General features: G+C 25.9%; 5 protein-coding genes across 6 annotated transcripts; 2 read left to right on the top strand and 3 right to left on the bottom strand.

Moving 5' to 3' along the window:
• Positions 1–2,218: 2,218 nt before the first annotated feature.
• On the top strand, positions 2,219–7,274 carry LOC127287227 (hemocyte protein-glutamine gamma-glutamyltransferase-like). The gene is made up of 8 exons (XM_051314049.1): positions 2,219–2,375; positions 4,144–4,609; positions 4,808–5,034; positions 5,102–5,706; positions 5,764–5,861; positions 5,924–6,214; positions 6,414–6,574; positions 6,760–7,274. The coding sequence occupies exons 2-8, from the start codon at positions 4,144–4,146 to the stop codon at positions 7,036–7,038; spliced, it is 2,127 nt and encodes a 708-aa protein (XP_051170006.1). The 5' UTR covers positions 2,219–2,375; the 3' UTR covers positions 7,039–7,274.
• A 59-nt stretch (positions 7,275–7,333) lies between these two features.
• LOC127287225 (MATH and LRR domain-containing protein PFE0570w-like) lies at positions 7,334–11,500 on the bottom strand. Its single transcript, XM_051314046.1, has 2 exons — positions 10,505–11,500; positions 7,334–10,427 (listed from the first exon to the last, which is right to left on the bottom strand). Exons 1-2 carry the CDS (start codon positions 11,365–11,367, stop codon positions 7,424–7,426), a joined length of 3,867 nt encoding a protein of 1,288 aa, XP_051170003.1. The 5' UTR covers positions 11,368–11,500; the 3' UTR covers positions 7,334–7,423.
• Positions 11,458–13,963, bottom strand: LOC127287305 (putative uncharacterized protein DDB_G0282133). The gene is made up of 6 exons (XM_051314139.1): positions 13,592–13,963; positions 12,528–13,513; positions 12,332–12,462; positions 12,192–12,259; positions 11,976–12,127; positions 11,458–11,884 (listed from the first exon to the last, which is right to left on the bottom strand). Exons 1-6 carry the CDS (start codon positions 13,751–13,753, stop codon positions 11,458–11,460), a joined length of 1,926 nt encoding a protein of 641 aa, XP_051170096.1. The 5' UTR covers positions 13,754–13,963.
• Positions 13,964–14,110: 147 nt separating this feature from the next.
• Positions 14,111–15,949, bottom strand: LOC127287229 (40S ribosomal protein S6). The gene is made up of 5 exons (XM_051314056.1): positions 15,805–15,949; positions 15,191–15,395; positions 14,903–15,048; positions 14,484–14,684; positions 14,111–14,352 (listed from the first exon to the last, which is right to left on the bottom strand). The coding sequence occupies exons 1-5, from the start codon at positions 15,808–15,810 to the stop codon at positions 14,155–14,157; spliced, it is 756 nt and encodes a 251-aa protein (XP_051170013.1). The 5' UTR covers positions 15,811–15,949; the 3' UTR covers positions 14,111–14,154.
• A 358-nt stretch (positions 15,950–16,307) lies between these two features.
• LOC127287226 (importin-11) lies at positions 16,308–23,982 on the top strand. Of its 2 annotated transcripts, none has more exons than XM_051314048.1 (17): positions 16,308–16,900; positions 17,227–17,389; positions 17,594–17,694; positions 17,817–17,930; positions 18,003–18,409; positions 18,487–18,750; positions 18,865–19,020; positions 19,098–19,138; positions 19,217–19,511; positions 19,647–19,867; positions 19,982–20,146; positions 20,234–20,426; positions 22,665–22,902; positions 22,976–23,072; positions 23,142–23,401; positions 23,474–23,615; positions 23,697–23,982. In XM_051314048.1, exons 2-17 carry the CDS (start codon positions 17,267–17,269, stop codon positions 23,799–23,801), a joined length of 2,922 nt encoding a protein of 973 aa, XP_051170005.1. In that variant the 5' UTR covers positions 16,308–16,900; positions 17,227–17,266; the 3' UTR covers positions 23,802–23,982. The 2 variants fall into 2 exon arrangements, with proteins under 2 accessions (XP_051170005.1, XP_051170004.1); XM_051314047.1 differs by having other exon boundaries at positions 16,312–16,900; positions 17,258–17,389.
• Positions 23,983–24,070: the final 88 nt, after the last annotated feature.

Raw genomic sequence — 24,070 nt, 5'->3', positions numbered from 1 at the left:
AAAATCCCAAACAAAAGTTAAATTGTAAAATCACTTTTACGAACAGTCAAGGTCTCTTTTACACTCTATTTAGGCGCAATATTTCTTGTTTCTTTTAATAATTCCGAGACCTACATTTCAAATTTATATAAACATTTTTTTCTTAATAAACAAAAAAAAATTTATTTCTAAGAATATTTTTCAAATATTTTCCCTCAATGTAAAAATTGACTGATGATCATTTGACTTAATTTGCTCTATTCAATTTAAATTAACATGTTTTTAATTAACGTTCTTCTCAATAAAATGTTTTCATAAAGACTTTTTTTTTTTTTTTGCTAAATAAAATATTTAGTTCATTTAATTCTAAATTTTTTATTCTTATAAATTGTAAATTATTTATTTATATAATAATTAATTTTACTGATGAAATTAATTAATTTCAGTTCCGAAAAAAATATTTTACACATTTTTGAAATTTTGAGTTTTAAAGAAATTAAATATTTTTAAAAAATACTTCTATTTTTTTTTTTATTTAATTGTTTTTCCATTAGCCAATCTTTAGCATTGAAATAACTTAGAAATGAATAAAAGTAAACAGAATCTGTTTTTACCCTTTTGTTAATATATATAGTCAAGAATGAGAAATGATCGAATAGTTATTTCTATATTAATCTTTAAAACTAAATCAATTTATTGAAAAATACTAATGGACAATCTTTTTCAATTATTTCTCAATTAAAAATTTATATATTTTTTTATTCTTTTAATATTTTTTCTAAATAATAAAATTTATGAATTATTTTTGTAAAAATTTCATATTTTTAATATAAACTAACATCAAATTCGATTTTTTATTTATTTTTAATTGCACCTTTATGGCTTTATACTAAATCTTTTTTTTAATACTGCAATTAAATTGAATTATTATAAAAAAAATTTACAATCTAACAATTTAAATAAACTTGAATCGATAATATCTGACATAAATGCAATACAGTGATTAATTGAAAATTTATTCTTAAAATGATGTAATTTATTATTTACTAGATATAATATTACGTAAAATATAATGTCGATTAACACTTTGACAATTGTCATTAATAAATTGCACTAATTGTAAAAATGGATGTTTCATTTTGTAAATTGCTTGAAATTATTTTAATAGAAATCTTGTCTTAGAAATCTCTCTTTTGTCTTATTGTTACTATAGCAATAATTTTAACGTTAGAGCAAATCAGAATCAGTCTTTGAAAATGATGAAAAGGAAATTGTTCATTTTACACCTACATAACAAGACTTTAAATTATTTACATTATTTTTCTTTTTTTATAATGTACATTTCGAAGAAATAAAATTAAAAAACTTTTACAATGAATGATAAAACAATTTTTTCCGGTACTGAAAAAAATGAATAATAAATATAAAAGAGGTGACAAGATTCTTTGATATTGCAATAAAAATAATTAAAAAACGAATTTTGAATTAAGTTTTTATATAGAATTAATTTTCAAAACTTATTAATATTTTCTCTTCTTCGTTTTTATTTTTAAAAAAATTACGTTTTTTAAAACTAATATATTTTATTTTTTAATTTTCGTATTTAAATATATAATAATAATAATACAACAAAATATATTAAAATAACTTTTTTTTCTGTTAAATAAAAACGAAAATAAACCTATGCGGAACTTGAAATTTGGAACGATTCATTAGTTTAAATTATTTCGCAATTAAACGATATAGATAAATGTTGTCAATGTCTTTAAACAGTTTAGTGGGTCATTTTGTTATTTTAAGCGTTTACTTAATAAATTTTCAATTTAACTGCAAATTTCATTTTTATATTGTTTTCTTAAATTTCTTTTTTGTTTTTTTATTTATTCATAAATAAACGTTTTATCACTGAAGTGAAAAAATTAAATTAATTTAATTTTTCCTTTTTTTTAAACAAATGTTTGTTTTAGTTAAAGGAGAAAAATTTGTAATATTCCAGGAACTTATTGAAATCAGATTTCCACTAAAGGGAAAAATCGCCTCAGAGATTTTTTTTTTTTTTTCATGGCAATTTTGAGAAAATGGGAAACTTATCTAATTAAATATATTGATTTAATAGAAAATAATTATTATGAGATTTTTAAACACTGCATTCATTGAATCTCAATAAATATATGTGAGACTTTTTTTTTATAAATATTAATTGTCGTAGTGGGGATTCGGCAGTCTCACCGAAGAAGTTGCAGCTCTTATAAAAGGCTGAAAATAATGTTGAACGTCACAGTGGTAAACGAAACGTCAATTTCTATAATACTCAAGTGAGATTTTCGTTACTGATTCTTTACTTTTAAATTTTTATTTTTCGTTCGTGTGACACGTTATAATTTTTGGATCAAAAGGTCAGTTTTGTCGAGTGCAACAAAAATGTTTACATAATTTTTATCTTCTACTGAAGATTTATGCAGAAATATTATTTCAGTGAAAAAAAAAAATTATTTCTTCTCATTTAATTCTTTTTTTTTTTATTCGGTTCAAATGCAAAAAAAAATATTTTGTTTTATTTTATAAAGTTTATTTAATAATTTTTTATTTCAAAAAACTTACTTTTTCATTAATTTACTTGTTAATTTATTTTTGTTTACATTGAAACAAAATAAGTTAAATAAAAAATGGAAAAAATTATTTTAGATTAAAACCGTACTTTAGAAAAAAAAATAATATTTACAATAATCCGGAGGTTTTTAAATTAAAGTATGTCGTTAAAATTTAAAAAAACAAGTTAGATTCATAAATATTCAGAGAAATCAAAGATTTAGTAGTATTTTTTTTTTTTTTTTGCATTTTGAAAAGAGGAATAAAATTAAACTAAAGACATTAATTTGAAACAAATTAATCAAAAGTTAACTGAAAAAAATAATCACAGGAGTGAATTATAAAAAAAGTGTATTAATTTAATACATTAAAAATTTACCATTGATTTTTAAATTACATTGAAGATAATTATTGCAAAAAAGAATAAACAAGACAATGCTTCCCCTATTCTTTAATATTGTCACACTTTTTGTATATTAATCAATTTCTTCACTTATTTATAATTTAGAGTTGCGTTTATTGAATTTCAATTATAATAACCGGTTTTTACTCATTATTCTAAGCAGTAAACTTTGGTTGGTTACAAAATATCTCGATTTTACTAAAAACAACAATATAAGAAAGGAAAACATTTTTTTAAATGCCTTTTACAAATTCAAAACTAATTTTCAAAAAAATTGGTTTTCTAAAATCTTATTTTTAAATTTTTTAAATTTAATACAATTTCTTTTTAGCAAAGAACGTCAAAAATTTTATAATTATAATAATCTAAAAAATTAAGAAGAAAAAAAAAACTCACCATTATTATGATCCTATGAAGAATGCGAATAATTTTTTTCCTTTTATTCTATTATTGTTCATCGACTCCACCTTCGTGACTATTTATATCCTGATGTAATTTATTCCATGTATATATTTGCTACATTTATAAATTATAAATGAAGCTTTCTCAGAAAAAATCCTCGTTTATGTGTGTAAGAGAGAAAAATTGATGAATCACTTTCATTTTTCATATACACGCAACACAATTTTGCTGCAATTCTTGAGTTTGAACTTGATTTGGAATTCACTTTCTTACGCACTCACGTCACTTGTGGGAAGTTTTTTTTTTTTCGTGGGATTATAATTTACGTAATAAAGCGTTGACGAATCGAAGGCGGATATGACACGATTTTTCCTTTTTGATCCTGATTTTGTTCCTATTAGTAAATAATAATAATTAGTAACTGAAAATTTTTTTTTTTCTAAATTTTCTATATTTTTATTGTTTTTCTAAATTTTTTATATTTTTTTTATTAGCTACACATGTAATTAAATAAGTGACTTTGAATGAAATCAAAAAAAGCAATTTTCGATTTTCTAATACAAGATTCTTTTGAAAGATTTATGAGACAATTACTTCCGCGTTTTGAGATTGAATAATTTAAAACTCAATTCCCAACTGACAGATATATTTGCCATTCGACAAATTTAAATTTAATAATAGTTCTTTTAAAAAAATATTTTTTTACCTTATTTAATTTTTCTTTTTGTCTTTTTCAGCGAAAAATAAATAATTAAATTATAATTTTCCAGATGGACGAGCCTCTTACAGTGGAAATGGTTTACATGTACGAGGTGGAAAATGCACGTAATCATCATACGGATAATTTTGAATTGGTCCATTTTGATCCACCAACATCAATTCTTCGTCGTGGTCAAACTTTTAATGTTGCATTGAGATTTAATCGCGATTATATTGATGAAACGGATATTGTGAGACTTTTATTTAGTTTCGGATCAAATCCAAGTGTTATGCGTGGAACAAGAGGCATTGGTACTGTGAATCGAGATAATCATCTCAAAGATTTGGAAGCCTGGGGTGTTCGAATGTTGGGCTCAAATGGATCCGATATTTCCGTCGAGGTACGAAGTCCCATTGACAGTCCCGTGGGTATTTGGCAGTTAAATGTTGAAACAACAATTGTTGGCAGGGGAAAACCTGTTAATACCCATTCTCATGACGCTGATATTTATTTGCTTTTTAATCCATGGATCAAAGGTTCGTTTTTCCTGTTAAAAATAAATATAAAATTTAGAATTTTTTTTCAGGATTGCTACAAAAATTTGCCACCCTGATAACAAAATTTCAAGTTTTTTTATAATAAAAAATTAAGACACTAATTTTTTTTAGAAAAATTGTCAAAAATCATAATTTTCGTAGTAAATGTTTTCTATTTGAAAAAAAAAATTGTTACAGAGGACAATGTCTATTTTGAAGATCATCAATTATTACATGAATATGTATTGAATGACGTGGGGAAAATATGGGTTGGTCCCTATGGCAGTGCTCGTGGACGAGAATGGATTTTTGGACAATTTGATGCTGCAGTTCTACCGGCTTGTCAATTGCTTCTCGAGAGATCAGGAATTAAGACAATATCCCGAGGCGATCCGATAAAAATGACACGAGCCATTTCCAGAATTGTAAAACTAATTAACATAATTATTTAATAAATTTATTTTCGAATTTAGAAAAAAAATTTCTTTTTAGATAAATTCGAACGATGATAAAGGAGTGATCGAGGGTCGATGGGACGGTGAATACGAGGATGGAACAGCGCCATCAGCCTGGACCGGAAGTGTTCCAATACTTGAGGAATTTTTATCAACTGAAAAAGAAGTGAAATACGGTCAATGTTGGGTATTCGCGGGTGTTGTAACAACAGTTTGTCGTGCATTAGGAATTCCATCACGTGTTGTAACAAATTTAGTATCGGCACACGATACAAATGCAACATTATCGGTTGATCGTTATTATTCAATGGACAATGAGGAACTTGATTATGATCCAAATAATCCCTCGGGTAATATGGATTCAATTTGGAATTATCATGTTTGGAATGATGTTTGGATGGCAAGACCCGATCTTCCCAAGGGCTATGGTGGATGGCAGGCAATTGATGCAACACCACAAGAAACATCAGATGGGCTTTATCAATGTGGTCCAGCGTCAGTCGAGGCTGTGAGATCGGGTGTTGTGGGATATAATTATGATATTCAATTTCTTGTAGCTTCAGTTAATGCCGATCTTATGCGATGGAAGGAGGATCCAAGCAGTGAATTTGGATATTCGAAAATTGAGAGCAATAAATATCAGTGAGTTTTAAATAATATTTTGTCGTGGAAAATTTATTTATCAATTTTTATTTTCAGCATAGGTCGAATGATCCTAACGAAAGCTCCTTGGGTTTTTGATCCAAATGGTGATACTGATAAAGAGGACATCACTTATTTGTATAAAGCAAGAGAAGGTAAATTTTTCATTCGAAAAAATGTTTTTTTTTTGAATTGTTCTTATATGAAAATTTTAAAGGAACTCCGGCCGAAAGACTGACACTTTATCGAGCAGTAAGGAGTGTTGATTTGGCAAAGAGATTTTATTCTTTTCCGGCTCCAGGCAAAGAGGATGTTGTATTTGATCTCGTTGATTTAATGAGAGTAAATATTGGAGATCCATTTACAGTTACTGTCAACATTGAAAATAAATCAAATGAGGTTCGTAATATTAAAGCAATTTTGTCAGCTGGAAGTGTTTATTACACTGGGATCAAGGCAAATATTGTGAAAAGAGCATCAGGATCGTTTGCTCTTCAGCCACATGCACGTGAGTTTAAATTCAAATTGTAAATTATTTATCCTTTTTTTAGTTTCTAATTTTATCACATGAAACATGTATGCAAATTTGAGAAATAAAATGCGAAAACATTTTTTGATAAAATATATAAAAAAAAGAATATAAATTAGAGATTAAATACCTAATTAACATTTTGATGGAAATTTTTTTCGTCTCTCTCTCTTTTTAGATGAACAGCTAAAACTCACCGTTACAGTTGATGATTATTTAGACAAACTGGTGGAATATTGTATAATGAAGTTGTATGCAATTGCGTCTGTGGAGGAAACGAGACAAACTTGGGCAGATGAGGACGACTTTCAGGTTCTCAAGCCGAGCATCGATGTCAAGGTATAATTCATTGGCCTTGCTCTCATCAAACATTACCTAAAAACAATACAATCACTTTAAAAAAAAACTCATTTTCAATAATTAATATAGTAATTAATAAAAATTTATTCAAATTTATTCTTCGCATAATTATAATTAAAATTAAATAATAAAAGAATTTTTTTTTTAAAAAAATAATTTTTCAGATTGAAGGGGAACTTGTCGTGGGAAGACCTTCGATTATAATTTTAAGTTTTAAAAATCCATTAAAGAAAATACTTACAAATTCGAAATTTCACTACGCCGGTCCTGGATTGTCGAAAAATAAAACCATTGAATTTCGCAATGTCGATCCAGAGGAAAGTATTTACGTTGAACATGAATTGGTGCCACAAAAATCAGGACCACAAAAAATTGTCGCTACATTTACATCAAAGCAACTTGTCGATATTACTGGATCCATATCCGTGGATGTTAATGAATAAATTTTTTTTTAATTCAAAAATTTTTTCCCTCATCCAATTGAATTTTTAATTATTTGTGTAATTAAATTATTAATTCATTAGAGAATAAGATTGAAAGAAAATGTCCCTTGTTTATAGTGTGTAAAAAAATTTTTTGTAAAATATTTATTCCCAAAAAAAAGAGATAAATTTTCTACGTTTTTTCTTTTAAAAATTGGAACTATTTTTTTTTTAAATAAAAAAAGAAAATTTAAAAACTTGTCTTTTATTATCGTTTATTAAAACAAAACCAAAGAAAAAAATCCCAACTAATAAACAGTAAAAAAAATATCAAAAATTGGAAAAATGTTCCTAAATTCAAAAATACTAAAAAAGAAAATTCTTTTTTTTTTTAAATAAAATAATTTTAGAACAAATACCAAAGAACGAGAAAAAATATTAAAATGACAATTAAAATTGATTTCGATAAATGTTCCTCGAATAGAATTTTTGAAATTTTGTTATTTTTTCCATTATTCTGATAATGCTTCTCCCTTCGATTCGATGAATTTCTAAATGTCTTCAATGCTTTTTTGAAAGTTTTCGATTTTAAAACATTAATTGACGAAAAATTGTCGTTATCTTTCAATTTCAAATCATTTTTGTCGCTCATACAATTTTTTTTGTTATTATTTACTCGTCTTGGTGAATTATTTGATTCCAATGTTATATCTGAATCATGTGAGTTTAACGATGTCAAACATTGACGGCAAAGAACAACATTTTTGTATAAATTTTGTGCACGTTTTGTTGCCAATTTAAGTGTTGCAACAGCTAAATTTTGTGCTAATCGATTTGTATTGTCGATCATTGGAAATTTGTGAATTTTACCATTCTTACAATTAATCATCGATGGCAGTGAATAATCGTCAATAAATTCATTGGAATTTTGATTTTTCAATTTTAATAATTCCGATGTCTCGGAAATTTCCGTTTTCAATGGACAACTCAAATTTGATGAGTATTTACGCTTTTTTCCGCAAGATTTACATTTTTGGGTATTTCTTCTTTTTCTAGTCAAATCACTGTTTTCCAATATTTTTGAATATTTACAAGTTTCTGAGTTTTTTGTATTTTCCAAATTTTTACAAGAGTTCTCAATTTTAGAATTTTTTGATAAGTTTTCGAATTTTTTCACATTTGCAATAAAACTTGAAGAAATTGATTTTTTACACATTGACAAATTTTCAGAATTCTCTTTATTTTCTTTGTCAATAATTTTTATTTCTATTTGAGATTCTTTTTTATTGTCCCAAAACGCAACGAGTGAGGGAATAAAATTTAATTTTGACATTAATCTGATTGGAGAATTGAATTCCTGATTATTTTCATTTACATTAATTTTCGATGAAATATCATTCAAATTTGAATTATTTATATTGATTTTTGGAATTTTTACTGAGAGAATTTTCAATTTAGAAAATGAATTTGAGCTTGCAAGTGAAATTGTTGAAACAATTTTGTGATGTTCATTGTTCATTAATTCAGTTTCTTGTAAAAGACTTTCACTTTTTGTTGCTATTGCTTTTAAAACGGAATTCAAACGTTTTTTGAAGAATTCATCATTGGATTTAATAGGTGATAATTTTTTCTTTAATTTAGAAATTGACTCTAATCTTTTACTTACGTTTTTTACAGGTTCTTGATTTTTTATTTCTTCGTTTTCTTTACCCGACTCATATTTTAAGAAAGACAATTCTTTTTTGAACTTTTTATTCTTCTTTGAAGAATTTTCTTCGCTTTGATGTTTATTTACAGTTTCTTTAGTTGATGATAAATTTATTGAAGCAATTTCTTTTTCGTTGACTATTTTTTCATTTGTAGTAGAAATGACGAAAGAAAATTCTTCATTTTCTATTTCTTTAATTGGAGTTGAATTCTCCATAGAATTAATTTTAAGAACTCTTTCGGATTCAATTGGAGAATCAATTTGAATTTCATTATTTTGTTTAACCATGAGAGAATTTAATGAATTTTTCTTTGAATCTTCATATTTTTCATTAGGATCTTCTTGAAAATTTAAAAGTTCTTTTAAAAGTTCGTTTATCAGTTCTTCAGATTGGATTAAATTTACAGATGATGTTTCTTTATTTTCTATATTTTCATTAGAAGTTGAATTTAATAATTCTTTTTTTGAATTTTCTTCTTGAAAATTTGAATGTTCGTTTATTAATTTTTCAGGAGGAATTAAATTTATTGAAGAACAATTTTCTTCATTTGAAATTGAATTTACCAAAGAAAATTCGTTCTTAGAACTGATAAAAGTATTAGCTTCATTAATTTTTTCTTTATCAACAACAGAATTTGCAGTTTTCAAATTTTTATCCTCTTCTTTAGAATCTTCTTCAAAATTTTTAACTTCTTTTACTGTTTCTTCAAGTGGAGTTAAATTTAGTTTAGAAAATTGTTTTTCTTCATTTACTACTAATTTTTCTTCATTTTCTTCTTTATTATTTGGAACTAAATTTTTTGTATCTTCAAATTTCTCAATTTTCGTGGATTTGTATTCTTCTTTCACTATTTCTTCAGTTGAAGTTATTTTTTTCCCCTTATTTAAAGCTGAATTTGCTGAAGAAAATTCCGTTTGATTTGATGATGAATTTACTAAAGGTGATTCTATTTTTTCAATTACATCAGAATTTATAGGAGTTAATTCTTTTGGAGCATCGCAAAAAATTTCAATTTTTTTTACAATTTCCTTCTCCTTCTTCGATAAATTTACTTCTTTGTCATCTGTTTGTGGTGTTTCTATATCTTTTTGTAAAACGCTCTCAAAATTTGGAACTTCCATTTTTTGCAAATTACAATTTTCTAAAGATTTATCGTCAAATTTCAACAAATTTTTATCATCATTTTTAGAATTATTTGGAAAATTAAATTTTCCTTTACGTTCTGTTTCTTCTTTTATGATTAAATTGACAAACGAAAATTTTTCTTCAACTTTCGAAAGAATGTTAATTTGATTCTCTGAATTTTCACAAGTTTCTTTGTTTTTTAATTCATTTTTGATTAATTCTGCGCAATTAATTGACGATGACGAAGAAAATTCTTCTTTCTTGTTCTCAGAAAAACATTCGTGTTTTGAAAGTGAATTTTTTGAATTGTTATTAGTTATTTGGACAATTTTCAAATTTTGTTCATGATCAGTTTCAATTTCTCTTTCTATTTTTGATATTTTATTATTATTATCAAATGAATCTGAGGATAATTGCTTCACGATATCTTTTAATTCGACTATTTTTAAATCGCTATCTGATAAAGATGCGAATTTATCGAATAAAGTTTGTGATGAGCAAACAGCAACGATTGTTCCTTTTTCTTTATCCAATAGAATCGATGTAAATGATCCATTTTCCGTTGAATTCAATTTTCTGTTAGATAAAATAAAAAAAAAAATTCAATGTAAATAATAAAAATGAAATTTTTGTTTTAATTGAAAAAAATCTACCTTTTCGCTTCATTCACATTTAATCCATATTTTTCAAGAATTTCTCTCAATTCACGAAAACTTTTTTTTGATGTTTTGTTGATAAACATTTCTGAAGATTGATTTTCAGATTCCAAAGATTTCACTTCAAATAAAATATCTGAACTTTTGGAACAAGTTGAAGTTTCAAATGAAACTTGACATGATTTTGAGGACGAAATTTTTGTTTTTAATTCGCAATTTGATTGAGAAATATTTTCATTCGATTGAATATCGAAGATAATTTCTGATTTTGAAATTTTCGATATTTCCATCTCGTCATTTATATTTTTCTTTTTATCATTTATGCTTTGATCGTAATGGGATGTATTCGATTTTTTCTCTTTCACGTTTTTATCGACAAAAGATTTATCTGAATTTGTGGCGAGACTTTGTCGTGAATTAAATTTTATGTATGTTTCTAAATAACTTGAATCATTTGAATTTTTACGCAAATATGATTTACGATTGTCGAATTTTGTTTTTGACGATGCATGAGATGTTAAAGAATTTACAGTTTTACTTTTAATTAATGACGATTTTGATACGGAATCGTTAGGGATTTCTAGACAATTTGAAGAAATTTCATTTTCTTCATCATCGGCGGTATTTTTTATTAATTCTTTTAACATTTTCATTACTTCTGGTTGTCGTGTTTTCCATTTTGCTCTTCCAGAATTTGGATTTGTCAAATTTTCCGTTATTTCGTTTGATGTTTTTGTCATTAAATTACATTTTTGATTTTCTATTCTTGCACTCATTGACTTTTGTTCAGATTTTATGCAATTTATATCGGATTTTTTTCTTAATTCATAAGATCCCATGCTTGTTGATGATCTTTGCATTTGAGAATTGCGATCTGATTTTTTTGAACTTGGAATTCTAAAGAAAATTAATTTCTTATTTTTTTACTTCTCTCTCTCGAAAAAAAATTATTACCTTATCGATGCATCAGATTTTTCTTCTCTCTTCTTTTCAAAAGCAGAAGTGATTAATCGTGTATTTTGCCGGGGAATTGGTCTAATTGATGAAAATGAAACATTTGCATTTCCAGCTGGTTTCCATATTGGTTGAGAACAATTATTTCGTCCCTTATTCGTTGCTCTAATTATTGGATTTGATAATTGTTTCGAAGTTCCGGGTAAAATCACAGTTGATGATCTCGTTAATTTTTCATTATTCGAATTTTTATTTATCAAAACTAATGGATTCGTTTCTTTCTCCAATGATGAAATAACTTTTGAAGTTAATTTACATTCGCTTGTTTCTGTTTTTAAATTTTTTATATCATTATTGTATCTTGAAGATATTTTCATATGCGTTTTTGGTTCTTTCTCTATTTTCACATGACTTATCGAATTTCTGTTTGAAATAATTGAAAAGATTTTTTTAGAAATAAATTTCATTTATTAATTTATAAATTAAAAATCATTTTTAAACAAATTCAAATTACCTCTTCGGAGACTTTTTACTTGAAATTTTGGAATTTTCCATTTTTGGCACAATTTGTTTAATTAATGAAACACTGTATGTTATTAGTTGTTCAATTCTGTCTTTCTGACTCGAAGAAAGTAGAATATCATTTCCAATCAATGTGTGTTTAGTCTATAAACAGAAATTATATTAAAAATGTTAAATTAAGAAATTAGTATTTAAAAATTAACTTTACATTTTTCTTTAAGTGTCCAGTGTTTCTATTTTTCCTCGAATCGAGAAAATGTTTGCAATAATAATACTCTGAAAATTTCCAAAAGATTTATTAATCTAATGTAATTAGTTATTTAATTAAAACTAATTTTTCTATAAAACCTTGTTGTTTTAAATATTCCCTCTCTTCATTTACGACTTTCATTAAATTTCTCACACTTTCGATTAATAATTCATTTGCTCCGTTAAATAAATCTTCACTTTTCTCATTGCTTTGAATTCTCATTGTACATCTGCGAAATATCAAAAAATATTTGTAATTTTTTTGTTTGTTTAATTTGAACATTACATTCTATACCTCGATATTCCTTCATTCAATAAAGTAACAGCATCGTCAGAAATAATGGTATGAAAAATTGAACAATTTTGAAAATGTCCCTGAATTGATTTCACCAATTTGCGATTTTCAAATAAAGTTGATTTCACGCCAATTAAAATGTTAATAACGTCAAAAAAAATTTTCTTCCTATTAGCTTCATATTCATTGTCATTTTGAATTTTATCATTTTTCACAAAAATTTGATTATCATTTAATAATTTCACTTCGATGTCTCCTTGTGCTGTTTTTAAATTATTTGGAGGTTGTTTTGCTTTTTTAATTTGATTTTTCAATTTTTCTCGATTACCTTCCAATGTCGTTGAAGATGAGAAGAAATTAAAAGCAGAAAAATTATTCTCCTCGTAATTTCGCGTATCACGCAAAGTTCTCCATGAATTTAAAGAAGAATTTGAAGAATTATTTCGTTGATTAACTAATAATGAAGGCGTCACATTTTCATTAGATGAAATTTTCTTTATTTTCGAATTCGAATGACTTTCATAAACAGAATCATTCGATTTCTTTCGTTTAATTGGAATCTTCAAATCTTGTTTTTTATTTATTGTATTTTTATTCGTAATATTTGAAAGACTAGATTTTGTTTGTGTATTAAATAATAAAATTGGTCTCTCATTTTTTGTCAATTTCCCAAAAGAAGAATCGTTCAATATTTTTGTACTATTTCGAAATGTAATTGACGACAATTTTTCCGGTACAATATTTTCTTCATGTAAATGTGATGAAATTTCTTTAATTGGTTTCACATCGAAATTATTTTCATCATGGGAAATATTTGTTTCACTATTTGAATTGAAATTAAAACTGGAAAATTGTTGTGAAATGGAACTATCGGAAAAAATTTCAAAAAGTTCCGGATAACGATTGATAATTTCATTATTTTCATTATTTGCATTTTCATTGGGATTTTCACGAGTGTCTTGATCCTTGTCCGCTAATACGATTAACTAAACCAGAAAAAAAAATTCATAGTAAATTTTTTGATAATGATAATTATACTAAAAGAAAAAAAAAACATTCAATACTTCTGCATATTCATTCCGATGATTAATTTTCTCCGAAATTTTGCTTACATCAATTTTGTCCAAGGAATTTGTAATTTTTAGACTTTTTTTATTTTCCATTTTTAACAACTCAAATGATTTTTCCTCGTCATCATTCAAACACAATAAGGAATCAACATCCATTTGTTTCGCAAAATTTAGAAAAAATATCACATTACACTAGACATTTTTTTTTATCGATGTCAAAATATTGTAGACCTTCATTTTTTTCAGAGGGGGGAGATGAAATTTTTTAAATTTCGTTATTGTAAAGAAAAATCAAATTTTTTTTTTGAAAATTAAAAATTTCAATTAATTCAAATTTTTTACCTAAAATTAAAAAACGGAATTATGCTCAAATATTGGAAAAAAAAGAAAAACTGTTAAAGAATTGAAAAAACAATTTCTCATCGGGAAAATTTAATATAAATTTTCATCTATTTTGTTTTCTTCAATGAAAAGTAAAAAAAAAAATTCTTAACAATACAAGAAAAATGTAAATTAATAATCAAACCGATTTTTATTGAGTTTTACAAGAGAATGGTTCACTTTTTCGCGGGTGGTGCCGATTGACTTGAAGATTTAGAATCGCGCATTGAGGCGCTGCGTCTTCGCTTAAGCTCCTCCTGTCGTCTGGCTTTAGCTTCCTTTTGCCTCTGAGCCAAAAGTTTTGCATATTCAGCAGCCTGTTCCTTACGTGCCAAGCAACGCCTCTTCTTCAAAGCAACCCTATGTCTTTTCCTCTGTAAATATCAATAAAAATGAAAATTATCAAAATTCAAAATTTTTTTGTAATTTTAATTTAAAAAACAATTCAGTAGTTAATTTTAATAAAAAAAATAATTAAAACTAAATAATAAAAGTAATTTTCTACCTGTAAAGTTTGTGGTGTGACCAATCGTTGGATCTTGGGTGCCTTAAAACGTTCCTTCTTGCCTTCCTTTTGAATTGGACGTTTAACGACAAAACGACGAACATCGTCGTCTTTCGTCAAATTAAAGAGCTTGCGAATTTTACTTGCTCTTTTTGGTCCCAAACGTCGTGGGATATTATTATCAGTTAAGCCAGGAATTTCCTTTATAAAAAAAAATCAACTTTTATTTAAATTGTTAAAACACAGAAATTTTGTTTCGTTCGTACACTGAGAAAATGTGCAATTTAAAACACAAATTCCCAAATCAAAAAAACGATTTTTTCTCTTCCATGAAATTTTGACAATTCAGACGATAATTGCTCTGAATATTATTTTAAATAACATGGCAAAAAAATAATAATTATAAAAATTTCCTTTACCTGTTCTCCCTTTTTCACGATGACAAGTGCCAAAACTGAAAGATTGGCATCAACAATGCAACCACGAACGGATTTTCGTTTCCGTTCTCCATCGCGACGAGGTCGATAGCAGGAATGTCCCTTTGACAGCAAGAGACGAACACGACCTTTTCGTTTAAAAATATTTTTTTACTATATATTTATTACAAATAAAAATAATTTTTCAAATTGAAATTAAATTTAAATCACTCTTAAATTACAATTAATTTTTAAATTACAAATTTAAATTTCTTAATTATTCAAACTTACTATTTGTCAAAACACCCTGTTTCATGGGGAAACCTTGTTTATCATTTCCACCAGCAACACGGACAACGTAACCCTTCCACTCATCACCTAGGGAATCGGCCTCAACTTCCGCACCCATACGCTTCTCGTAGAACATCCTGAGCTTGTGCTCGTCGGATATTTCGAATAGCTTTTGGCATCCTGTTGCCGGATAAGACACGTTCAACTAAAAAACATATTCATTAGCACATAATCACTATTATAGACATTCACTTATAGCATCCAAATTTTTTTTAGGTTATGTTCACTCCACGTTATAAACTGTATACATTTCGCTTTATTTACAAAACACAATATAATCGATAAATTGCTCAATTATTATCCAAATTGATTGATTCACATCAAATAAATATAAATTATTCAGGAACTTATGAAAAAAAAGAGAATAAAATAATTAGAAATGACACTAAGCGGCAGATGACACGACGAAACTTTCTAAGCTGTATTTTTGATCACAATTTAATATAAAACAATTAATATAAAAAAAAACACTTTCTTTAGAATCTCTAGTTTTCGAAAATTATATTATTTATAAACAATTGTTAACGATTTTGTAAATAAAACGCGATTCTTACCTTCATCGTGACAAACGATCACCGATTACCACGAATCATGAAAGAAAGAAAATTTCCACATTTCACCACCAGAGTGCGTTAAACCGGAAACGGAGGTTGGTTACGAACGCATGCCTCTCGAGTCGTATCTCATTGGTCGAGAAATCTATTTTTGAAATAATTTTTTAAACAAATATTTTTCTCCCAAAAAATTATAATAATACTATTATTGTTTATATAGAAACAAAATATTTATCACAATATAATGAGTAAAAATAAAAAACATGGTTATTTATAAATTTATAAGTCAACAATTTCAAATAAGCGCGCACTACACCAACCAATGAGAAATCAGTTGTCCAGACCAACTAACCGGAAATCTAAAAATTGAATCAAGTTAACATCCCATTTTCCAGTAAGTGGAAAATATGTTTAAAAAATTATTTTCAACAATTATTGTTTGTAAATTAATTTCTAATCGAGAAACATGATTACTTATTTAATTCGCAGTTATTTATTCATTACAATCAAAGATATGTAATTATTTTATATACGCATACATGAAAATTCGTAAATGGTAATTTTTCTTTTTCATTAAAAAAAAAAAACATTTTCTATCGGTTTATTTCAAGTATAAAAATTGAATTAAATTTTAAATAATAAAAATAGACAATTAACAGAAATTATCGAAAGTAAAATTAAAATTGTCGAAAATTATAATCAAAAAGGTCGTGACCTTATTCAATATATATAAAAAGCTATTTTCGAATATAATGTGTATATCATCATCATGGTATCTTGTGTGTGACAAGTCGTTGAAATCGATGAAAATTCATCTTTTATTATAGATAATTTATATGAACATCTATAGTGACCTAATTGTAAGAAACATTTTTTTTTTTGATAAATAATAATAATAATATATAAGTGTATATAGTGAGAATTGAATAGTGAGGAGCGCTTTCATCTTTTGCCAAATGCCGACTTTCTGCGGTGCATTGACATTTCAATGAAAAAAATTCATTTACAAATCATTTTTATGTACAAATTTCATACATAATTACGGAAAATAGATGGAGTGTACTGAATACATAGTTTCAACATTGTCCTGAGCAAGGTATTGTCATTATTTTTCCACATAATTCTACTTATCAATTTTGAGGTTAGAAATCGTGTTCGTTCTTTTTATAATAAATAAAATCACGTTGAAAATTTATAATATTTTCTTTAAAAAATAACAAATTTTCTGTTATTCGGTTTTTCTTAAAGGAAATACATTTAGAATTTTAGATTATTCTAGAAAAATAATATTTTAAGTACTTTTTTTATTATTTGTAATTAGAATAATGATAAATATATTTTTTTTGTGAAAAAGAGATAAATAAAAATTTTGGAATTTCGTTTTGTTTAATGATGTATTAAATAAAATAAAAATGTATACAGATTTGTAGAGAGAATAAAAATAATTATTTAGAAGGAGAACATGGATGATGCAGTGATTGATGTGCTCCAAAGAGCTGGGAATCAAGATCCCAATGTTTTTAAACCTGCGGTGCAAACTTTAAGACAATGGGAAACACAAAGAGGATTTTACACTGCATTATTCGTAAGTTCATTTATTATATTTTACAAATTCTGTTATATTTGTTTATAAACAAAAAATTCTTATTAACAATTTTAGATTAACAATTGTGTTGAATAAAATGATTTTTTTTTTGTAATTAATTTAAGTTTTTAAATAACTTAATGGACATTAATTAATTTTATTAAATATAGAAAAATATGAAAATTTTGTTTGCAATATTTTCAGAATGTATTTTCAAATCACGGTCTACATGTCAATGTTAGATGGCTGGCTGTTTTATATTTTAAAAATGGTGTCGACCGATATTGGCGCAAAGGTGCTCCTGGGTAATTAAATTTTGTTTCTAGCCAAAATTGATAATATCTAATTTTTCATACAATATTAAAAAATAAATCCTTTAAGTGAATTTATTTTCCAATAAAATTAACGAAATTTTTAATATTTATAGTGAAATAGCTGAGGATGAAAAAGAATTTTTACGAAGAGGTTTAATTTCACGATTTGATGAACCTGTCAATCAACTCGCTATACAAATTTCAGTTCTCATTGCAAAAATCGCAAGGTAAGTAATTTTTTTCCCCTTTAATTTAAAATAATAATTAAAAATAAATTATGGAAATTCTTGTTTTTTTAGATTCGATTGTCCAAAAGTGTGGAATTCATTGGTGCCAACATTATTGGAAGTAATACGTGGTCAGGATCCACTTGCACAACACAGATCACTTTTAACATTACATCAAGTTATTAAAACATTATCATCGAAACGATTGATATTTGATCGAATTCTCTTTCAAGAATTAACCACAAATGTGTTCAATTACATTTTGAATTTATGGAATACGTATACGGAATCGTTTCACATGATGGTGTCAAATGGAGGTGATATCAATCAAATTCAAGAGACATTGGAAAAGGCATTGTTATTATTGAGAATATTGAAAAAATTAATTGTCCATGGATTTCATAAGCCCTCTGAATCACAGGACGCGATGCTTTTTCTTAAAGTTATTTTCGAAAAGGCTAAAATTAGCCTTGAATGCAGTACGTTAATTTAATTATTCATTGAATTATATGCGAATTTTTTTTTTTACATTCAATTAATTAATTTTTCTTCTCAGGAAAAACACTTCAATCAAAGGGTATACAAATGATTGTTTGTGACAAATTTATAATTCAAGTTACGAAAATTTTATTAGAAGTTTTGGATATGCATCCATTTTGTTATGTTGAATTAATTCCCACGTCTTTGGAATTTTCGGTATTCTATTGTTTTACCGAAGCTGGACAGAGTCTTGCATTTGAGAGATTTATTATTCAGTCTTTAAATTTAATGAAGTCTATTTTACTTGCCAAGGATTATAGAATAGGAAAAACTTTCGATGGTATTTTTTTCTTTTTTAATTTTTATAAAAAATATTTCTATAATTACAATTTAATAAATGAATTAAAGTCCATTTAAAAAATGAAAATTTTTAAATGTAATTTTAATTTAACAGACACGAAAAATCCATTAATGTTACGAGCATATCAATTGAAACAAGAATTTTTTACCGCCGAGACATTAAATGAAATTTGCAAAAGACTCGTAACGCATTATTTTCTATTAACGCCGGCTGATCTCGAACTTTGGGATTCTGATCCTGAAAATTTTGGTAATAAATTTATGTTTTTCAAAAAAATTTGAATTTTCGTTTAGGGAATAAAAATTATTTTTTTTTTTCAATTTCAGTTTTGGATGATGGAGGCGAGTCTTGGAAATATAGCTTGAGGGTAAATTTCTAACAAATGAAAATATTTTTATTTTTGAATATTTGTGATTTTTTTCTAAGAAAAATTTATCTTTTTCAGCCCTGTACGGAATCATTGTTTATGACAATTTTCAATCAATTCACAGAAATTCTCTCTGCAGTTTTGGTAGATTTAATGCAGAGACATCATCAACTTGTCGATCCAAATGATTTTCATGCGATTTTAATGAAAGACGCAGTTTATAATGCCGTTGGTCTTGCTGCTTTTGATTTATACGATGAAGTTAATTTCGATCAATGGTTCTCAACAACGCTCAAAGAGGAATTAAAAATAAAGAACAATAATTACAGAATTATTAGAAGGCGAGTCTGTTGGCTCATTGGTCGATGGACATGTAAGTAAAAAATAATAAAATTAATTTTTACTTTCTATAAACTTGAAAAGAAAATATTCAATTGAATTTACTTTTTTCTTGAAAAATAATTTTCTTTGAATTAAATTTTTTATTTTGTTTTGTGATTTTTTTCAGGTATAAAATTGAGCGTGGAATTAAGACCTGAACTCTATGGATTAATGGTGGAAGCCCTAAGTCCCGAAGAGGATTTAGGTGTGCGATTAGCAGCAAATGACGCCTTAAAACTTGCAATCGATGATTTTCAATTTAATACTGAGGATTTTTCACCTTTCTTAGAACCGGCGTTTTCGCTATTATTCGCCCTTCTCAAGGAAGTTAATGAATGCGACACAAAGGTACAATAAAAAATTACAATAAATAATTGCTTTTTTCAAAATTTTAAACTAATAACAATTAGAAAAATAAGAAAAAGAATAAAATAAGTGATAAAAATTGAAATTTCCCTCTAGATGCGAGTACTCTACGTTCTTTCTTTCATGATTGAGAGAGTCGGAAGTGGAATAAAGCCCCATATTTCCGCATTAAGCGGATATCTTCCCGAACTTTGGCAACAATCAGAGGATCATAATATGTTACGTTGTGCGATTGTCTCAACTCTTGTTCATTTGGAAAAGGTATGTTAAAAATAAAAAAAAAATGAGATTATTAAAAAAGATTATCAAACAATTAAAAGAAAATGATTTAAATTTTGTTTTTCACAGGCCATGGGATCGGAAAGTAATGTCCTGGAGCCATTTGTCGTTGGAGCAATTGCCCTAAGTTGTGATGTTAATCAAGAAGGACATGTTTATTTATTACAAGATGGCCTCGATCTTTGGTTGGCTCTTGTTGAAAATGCTCCAAATCTAACGTCAAATATTATGGGCCTTTTTCAAAATATGCCATCACTTCTAGGTTCGTTAAATTTTACCTATTTCTTTTTATTTTACTCTCATTTTTCGTTTAATTTTCATTATTTATTTCGTTACATTTCATTGCGCTAAAGAAATCAAAAACATTCTTTTTTTTTGGATTTGATTCTTTTTTTCAATTATTAAGGATTTGGAATTTTATTCTTTTTTATATATGAGGCAAAATTCCTGAAATGTCCGAACAAAAAATTAAAAGTTCTCGAATTTAATCCATACTTTTCTAAAATGTTGTTATTGTTGGTGAAAGTCTAAAAATCAATTATTATTGAATTTAATAAAATAGTTTTTGAATTACAACGTTTTTAATTTTTGACTTTTGAAAAAAAATTTTTTTTTCAATGTTCAATATTTATAAGAAGAATGCATAAAAGTTAACATATATATAATGATTTTTGAAGCTTTTTTGACGAGCTACACGCTGTTAATAAAATTTTTTTTTTTTAAATAACATTTGACCTTGAAATTCAAGGTCAAAATGTTAATTTACGTTTATCTCAAAATCGGATTTTTTAAAATTATTTTTAACTATCTCAATGGAAAGCTTGACTAATTTCCTACAAAACATTTAATTTTCAGAGTGGGATCTTTTAAAGTTTTTGAGTTATTAATTAATTAATTAATTAATGTTTATAACAAATGAAATATTTTACAAACGAATAAAGTTACCGTAATTCTGAAGTTAGTAATTGAAAGTTAACGTAATTCCGCATCCAACGAGCCCTATATGAAGTATTTTGGATAAGTAGATTGTTAATAAACAATTAGTTAACATTGCAATTGTTTATTAACAATCTACTTATCCAAAATACTTCATATAGGGCTCGTTGGATGCGGAATTAGCTTAACTTTCAATTGGTAAGTTCAGCATTACCATAACTTTATTTGTTTGTAAAATATTTTATTTTTTATTGTTATTTAACTAAAATTGAACAAAAATACTTCATATAGGGCTTTTGGATGCTTGTTGTTAATAAAAAATAAAATATTTTACAAACAAATAAAGTTATGGTAATGCTGAACTTACCAATTGAAAGTTAAGGTAATTCCGCATCCAACGAGCCGTATATGAAGTATTTTGGATAAGTAGATTGTTAATAAACAATTGCAATGTTAACTAATTGTTTATTAACAATCTACTTATCCAAAATACTTCATATAGGGCTCGTTGGATGCGGAATTACGTTAACTTTCAATTACTAACTTCAGAATTACGGTAACTTTATTCGTTTGCAAAATATTTCATTTGTTATAAACATTAATTAATTAATTAATTAATAACTCAAAAACTTTAAAAGATCCCACTCTGAAAATTACATGTTTTGTAGGAAATTAGTCAAGCTTTCCATTGAGATAGTTAAAAATAATTTTAAAAAATCCGATTTTGAGATAAACGTAAATTAACATTTTGACCTTGAATTTCAAGGTCAAATGTTATTTAAAAAAAAAAAATTTTATTAACAGCGTGTAGCTCGTCAAAAAAGCTTCAAAAATCATTATATATATGTTAACTTTTATGCATTCTTCTTATAAATATTGAACATTGAAAAAAAATTTTTTTTTCAAAAGTCAAAAATTAAAAACGTTGTAATTCAAAAACTATTTTATTAAATTCAATAATAATTGATTTTTAGACTTTCACCAACAATAACAACATTTTAGAAAAGTATGGATTAAATTCGAGAACTTTTAATTTTTTGTTCGGACATTTCAGGAATTTTGCCTCATATCCAAGTTCTAAAAAAAATTTTCGCGATTATTTTGCTAAATATTTTGTTTTTAGAACAAAATTATATATACTCGCCTTTTTTTTATTTGGAAATTTCGTTTAAATAAATTATTTTTTAAATATTGATAAATTGTTTGAGAATATATTTTTAAAAAATAGATGAGAAATATTTGAAAAAATTGTAAATTGAAAACAAAAAAATTTATTGACAACTTTGAATTATCTCTCGTACTATGAGTTATTCAAAAATTGTGAATAAAAAAAAATGAATATTTTACAATATTTTTAAATGTTTCAAAAGAGAAAAAAGAAGGTAGGTGACATTTTTAATTTAAAAAATTGTTGAGAATAAAAATAAATTGTAAGTATTTAAAATTAAATGTGAGTAAAATTTTATATTTTACAAATTTCTAATTAATAATTAATTAATTTAAAATAAAATAAATATATTATGAAATATAGTATTAGTAAATGAAAATGAAAAACATCTTTCAGAAATGTCATCGGAATATTTGATATCATGTTTGTATATAATACAAGGATATGTATTCTTAAGTCCACAAGAATTTTTGCGAGAAAATGGTCCAGTGATAATGGAGACATTGCGATCAATTCTTGGAGATTTGAGATCAGAGGGAACTTTGGCAATTATGCGACTTCTTGAAGCTTGTCTCAAAGCATCGCCGCAACAAGCTACGCACGCCATAAAACCTCTACTTCCACGAATATTCGAGTGAGTATTATTTACAATTTTTTTTTCATTAAATTCTCGAAAGAATGGAAAATAATTCTTTTTTTTTCTACAGTGGCGTTTACAAGGGCGAAGAATATCCTCAAGTTATGAGCATGTATCTTTCCATTATGGCTCGTATTTTTCTCAATTCACGTGACTTATTTGTTGAAGTATGTTGAATAAATTTTAATTTAATTTTTTTATTAGATTTCAATTTTTCATATGAATGAATTTTAAAGGTAATAAAAGAATTATCGAGACAAATTGGCGGCGATGCAAATGAAGAAAAAGTACTTGGACAAATAATAAAAGTTTGGATAAATAAAATGCAACTTGTGCATCAACGTGATCAACAAAAATTATTGGCTATCGTTCTTTGTTCACTTCTTGATGCGAGCAGTCCTCAAAGTGTACTTCAATATTTTCCACAAATGTTGACAAATATTGTCTATACTTTGAATGATATTACAAAAATGGACGACATGAATTCTCCTATAGAGTGAGTATTTTAAAAAAAAAATTATAATTTTATATTTGAAAAAAATTTACAATTTTGTTTTATTTTTTTCAGTTCATTGATTTCCGATGACGAACGTAGTCCCTCGCAATATGAAGACACTGATTATGAAACTGAACATGCGAAACGAAGAAAAGAAATAGAATTAAATGACGTTATACACAAAGTACCATTGAAAAATTTTCTTCAAACGCAGGTAAATATTTTTTTAAATTTTGAAAAAAAGGAATATTATTTAAATTTTGAAATAATTTTTATGAATTTTTTTTCTTTTTAGCTAACTTCCTTAAGAAGAGTAGTTGGTGTTAATCAATTTGATCAAATGATGCACTCGGTTAGTACGGATGTATATAAACAACTCAAGGAGTACATATCTCTTTAACCGTATGTTAAGAAAATAAATTTAAAAAAAAAAGAAAAGTGGTAAATATTATTCAACTGATCATTTCATATTATGTAAAAAGCTTTACGTACTCCATTGTAAAACGGTCCTATTTTACTGTATTATACTTCTTCTTTAATTGTACCGATAATGTTCATAATAAAAAAAAAATGAATTTAAAGTTTCATAATGTTTATTTTTTAATCCCAAGACGAATAAAATATGATTTCTTTCCAATTTTAAAAAATCAAATTAAATACTGAAAAATA

Source organism: Leptopilina boulardi, unplaced genomic scaffold (assembly GCF_019393585.1).
Source record: "Leptopilina boulardi isolate dan_hultmark-lab unplaced genomic scaffold, ZJU_Lbou_2.1 LbouV2_368, whole genome shotgun sequence".
Lineage (NCBI taxonomy): Eukaryota > Metazoa > Arthropoda > Insecta > Hymenoptera > Figitidae > Leptopilina > Leptopilina boulardi.
This window is presented reverse-complemented; position numbering and strand designations above follow the sequence as displayed.

Coding starts and splice junctions, on each gene's coding strand:
- LOC127287227 (XM_051314049.1), top strand. CDS start 4,144: ATGGACGAGCCTCTTACAGTGGAAATGGTTTACATGTACGAGGTGGAA. Junction 4,610..4,807: donor TTTTAATCCATGGATCAAAG/GTTCGTTTTTCC, acceptor AAATTGTTACAG/AGGACAATGTCTATTTTGAA. Junction 6,575..6,759: donor AGCCGAGCATCGATGTCAAG/GTATAATTCATT, acceptor ATAATTTTTCAG/ATTGAAGGGGAACTTGTCGT.
- LOC127287226 (XM_051314048.1), top strand. CDS start 17,267: ATGGATGATGCAGTGATTGATGTGCTCCAAAGAGCTGGGAATCAAGAT. Junction 20,147..20,233: donor CTCTTGTTCATTTGGAAAAG/GTATGTTAAAAA, acceptor TGTTTTTCACAG/GCCATGGGATCGGAAAGTAA. Junction 23,073..23,141: donor CACGTGACTTATTTGTTGAA/GTATGTTGAATA, acceptor TGAATTTTAAAG/GTAATAAAAGAATTATCGAG.
- LOC127287305 (XM_051314139.1), bottom strand. CDS start 13,753: ATGGATGTTGATTCCTTATTGTGTTTGAATGATGACGAGGAAAAATCA. Junction 12,128..12,191: donor CTGGACACTTAAAGAAAAAT/GTAAAGTTAATT, acceptor TTCTGTTTATAG/ACTAAACACACATTGATTGG. Junction 11,885..11,975: donor AGTAAAAAGTCTCCGAAGAG/GTAATTTGAATT, acceptor TATTTCAAACAG/AAATTCGATAAGTCATGTGA.
- LOC127287225 (XM_051314046.1), bottom strand. CDS start 11,367: ATGCAAAGATCATCAACAAGCATGGGATCTTATGAATTAAGAAAAAAA. Junction 10,428..10,504: donor AATGTGAATGAAGCGAAAAG/GTAGATTTTTTT, acceptor TTTATCTAACAG/AAAATTGAATTCAACGGAAA.
- LOC127287229 (XM_051314056.1), bottom strand. Junction 14,685..14,902: donor TCGTGAAAAAGGGAGAACAG/GTAAAGGAAATT, acceptor TTTTTTATAAAG/GAAATTCCTGGCTTAACTGA. Junction 14,353..14,483: donor TCACACCACAAACTTTACAG/GTAGAAAATTAC, acceptor TGATATTTACAG/AGGAAAAGACATAGGGTTGC.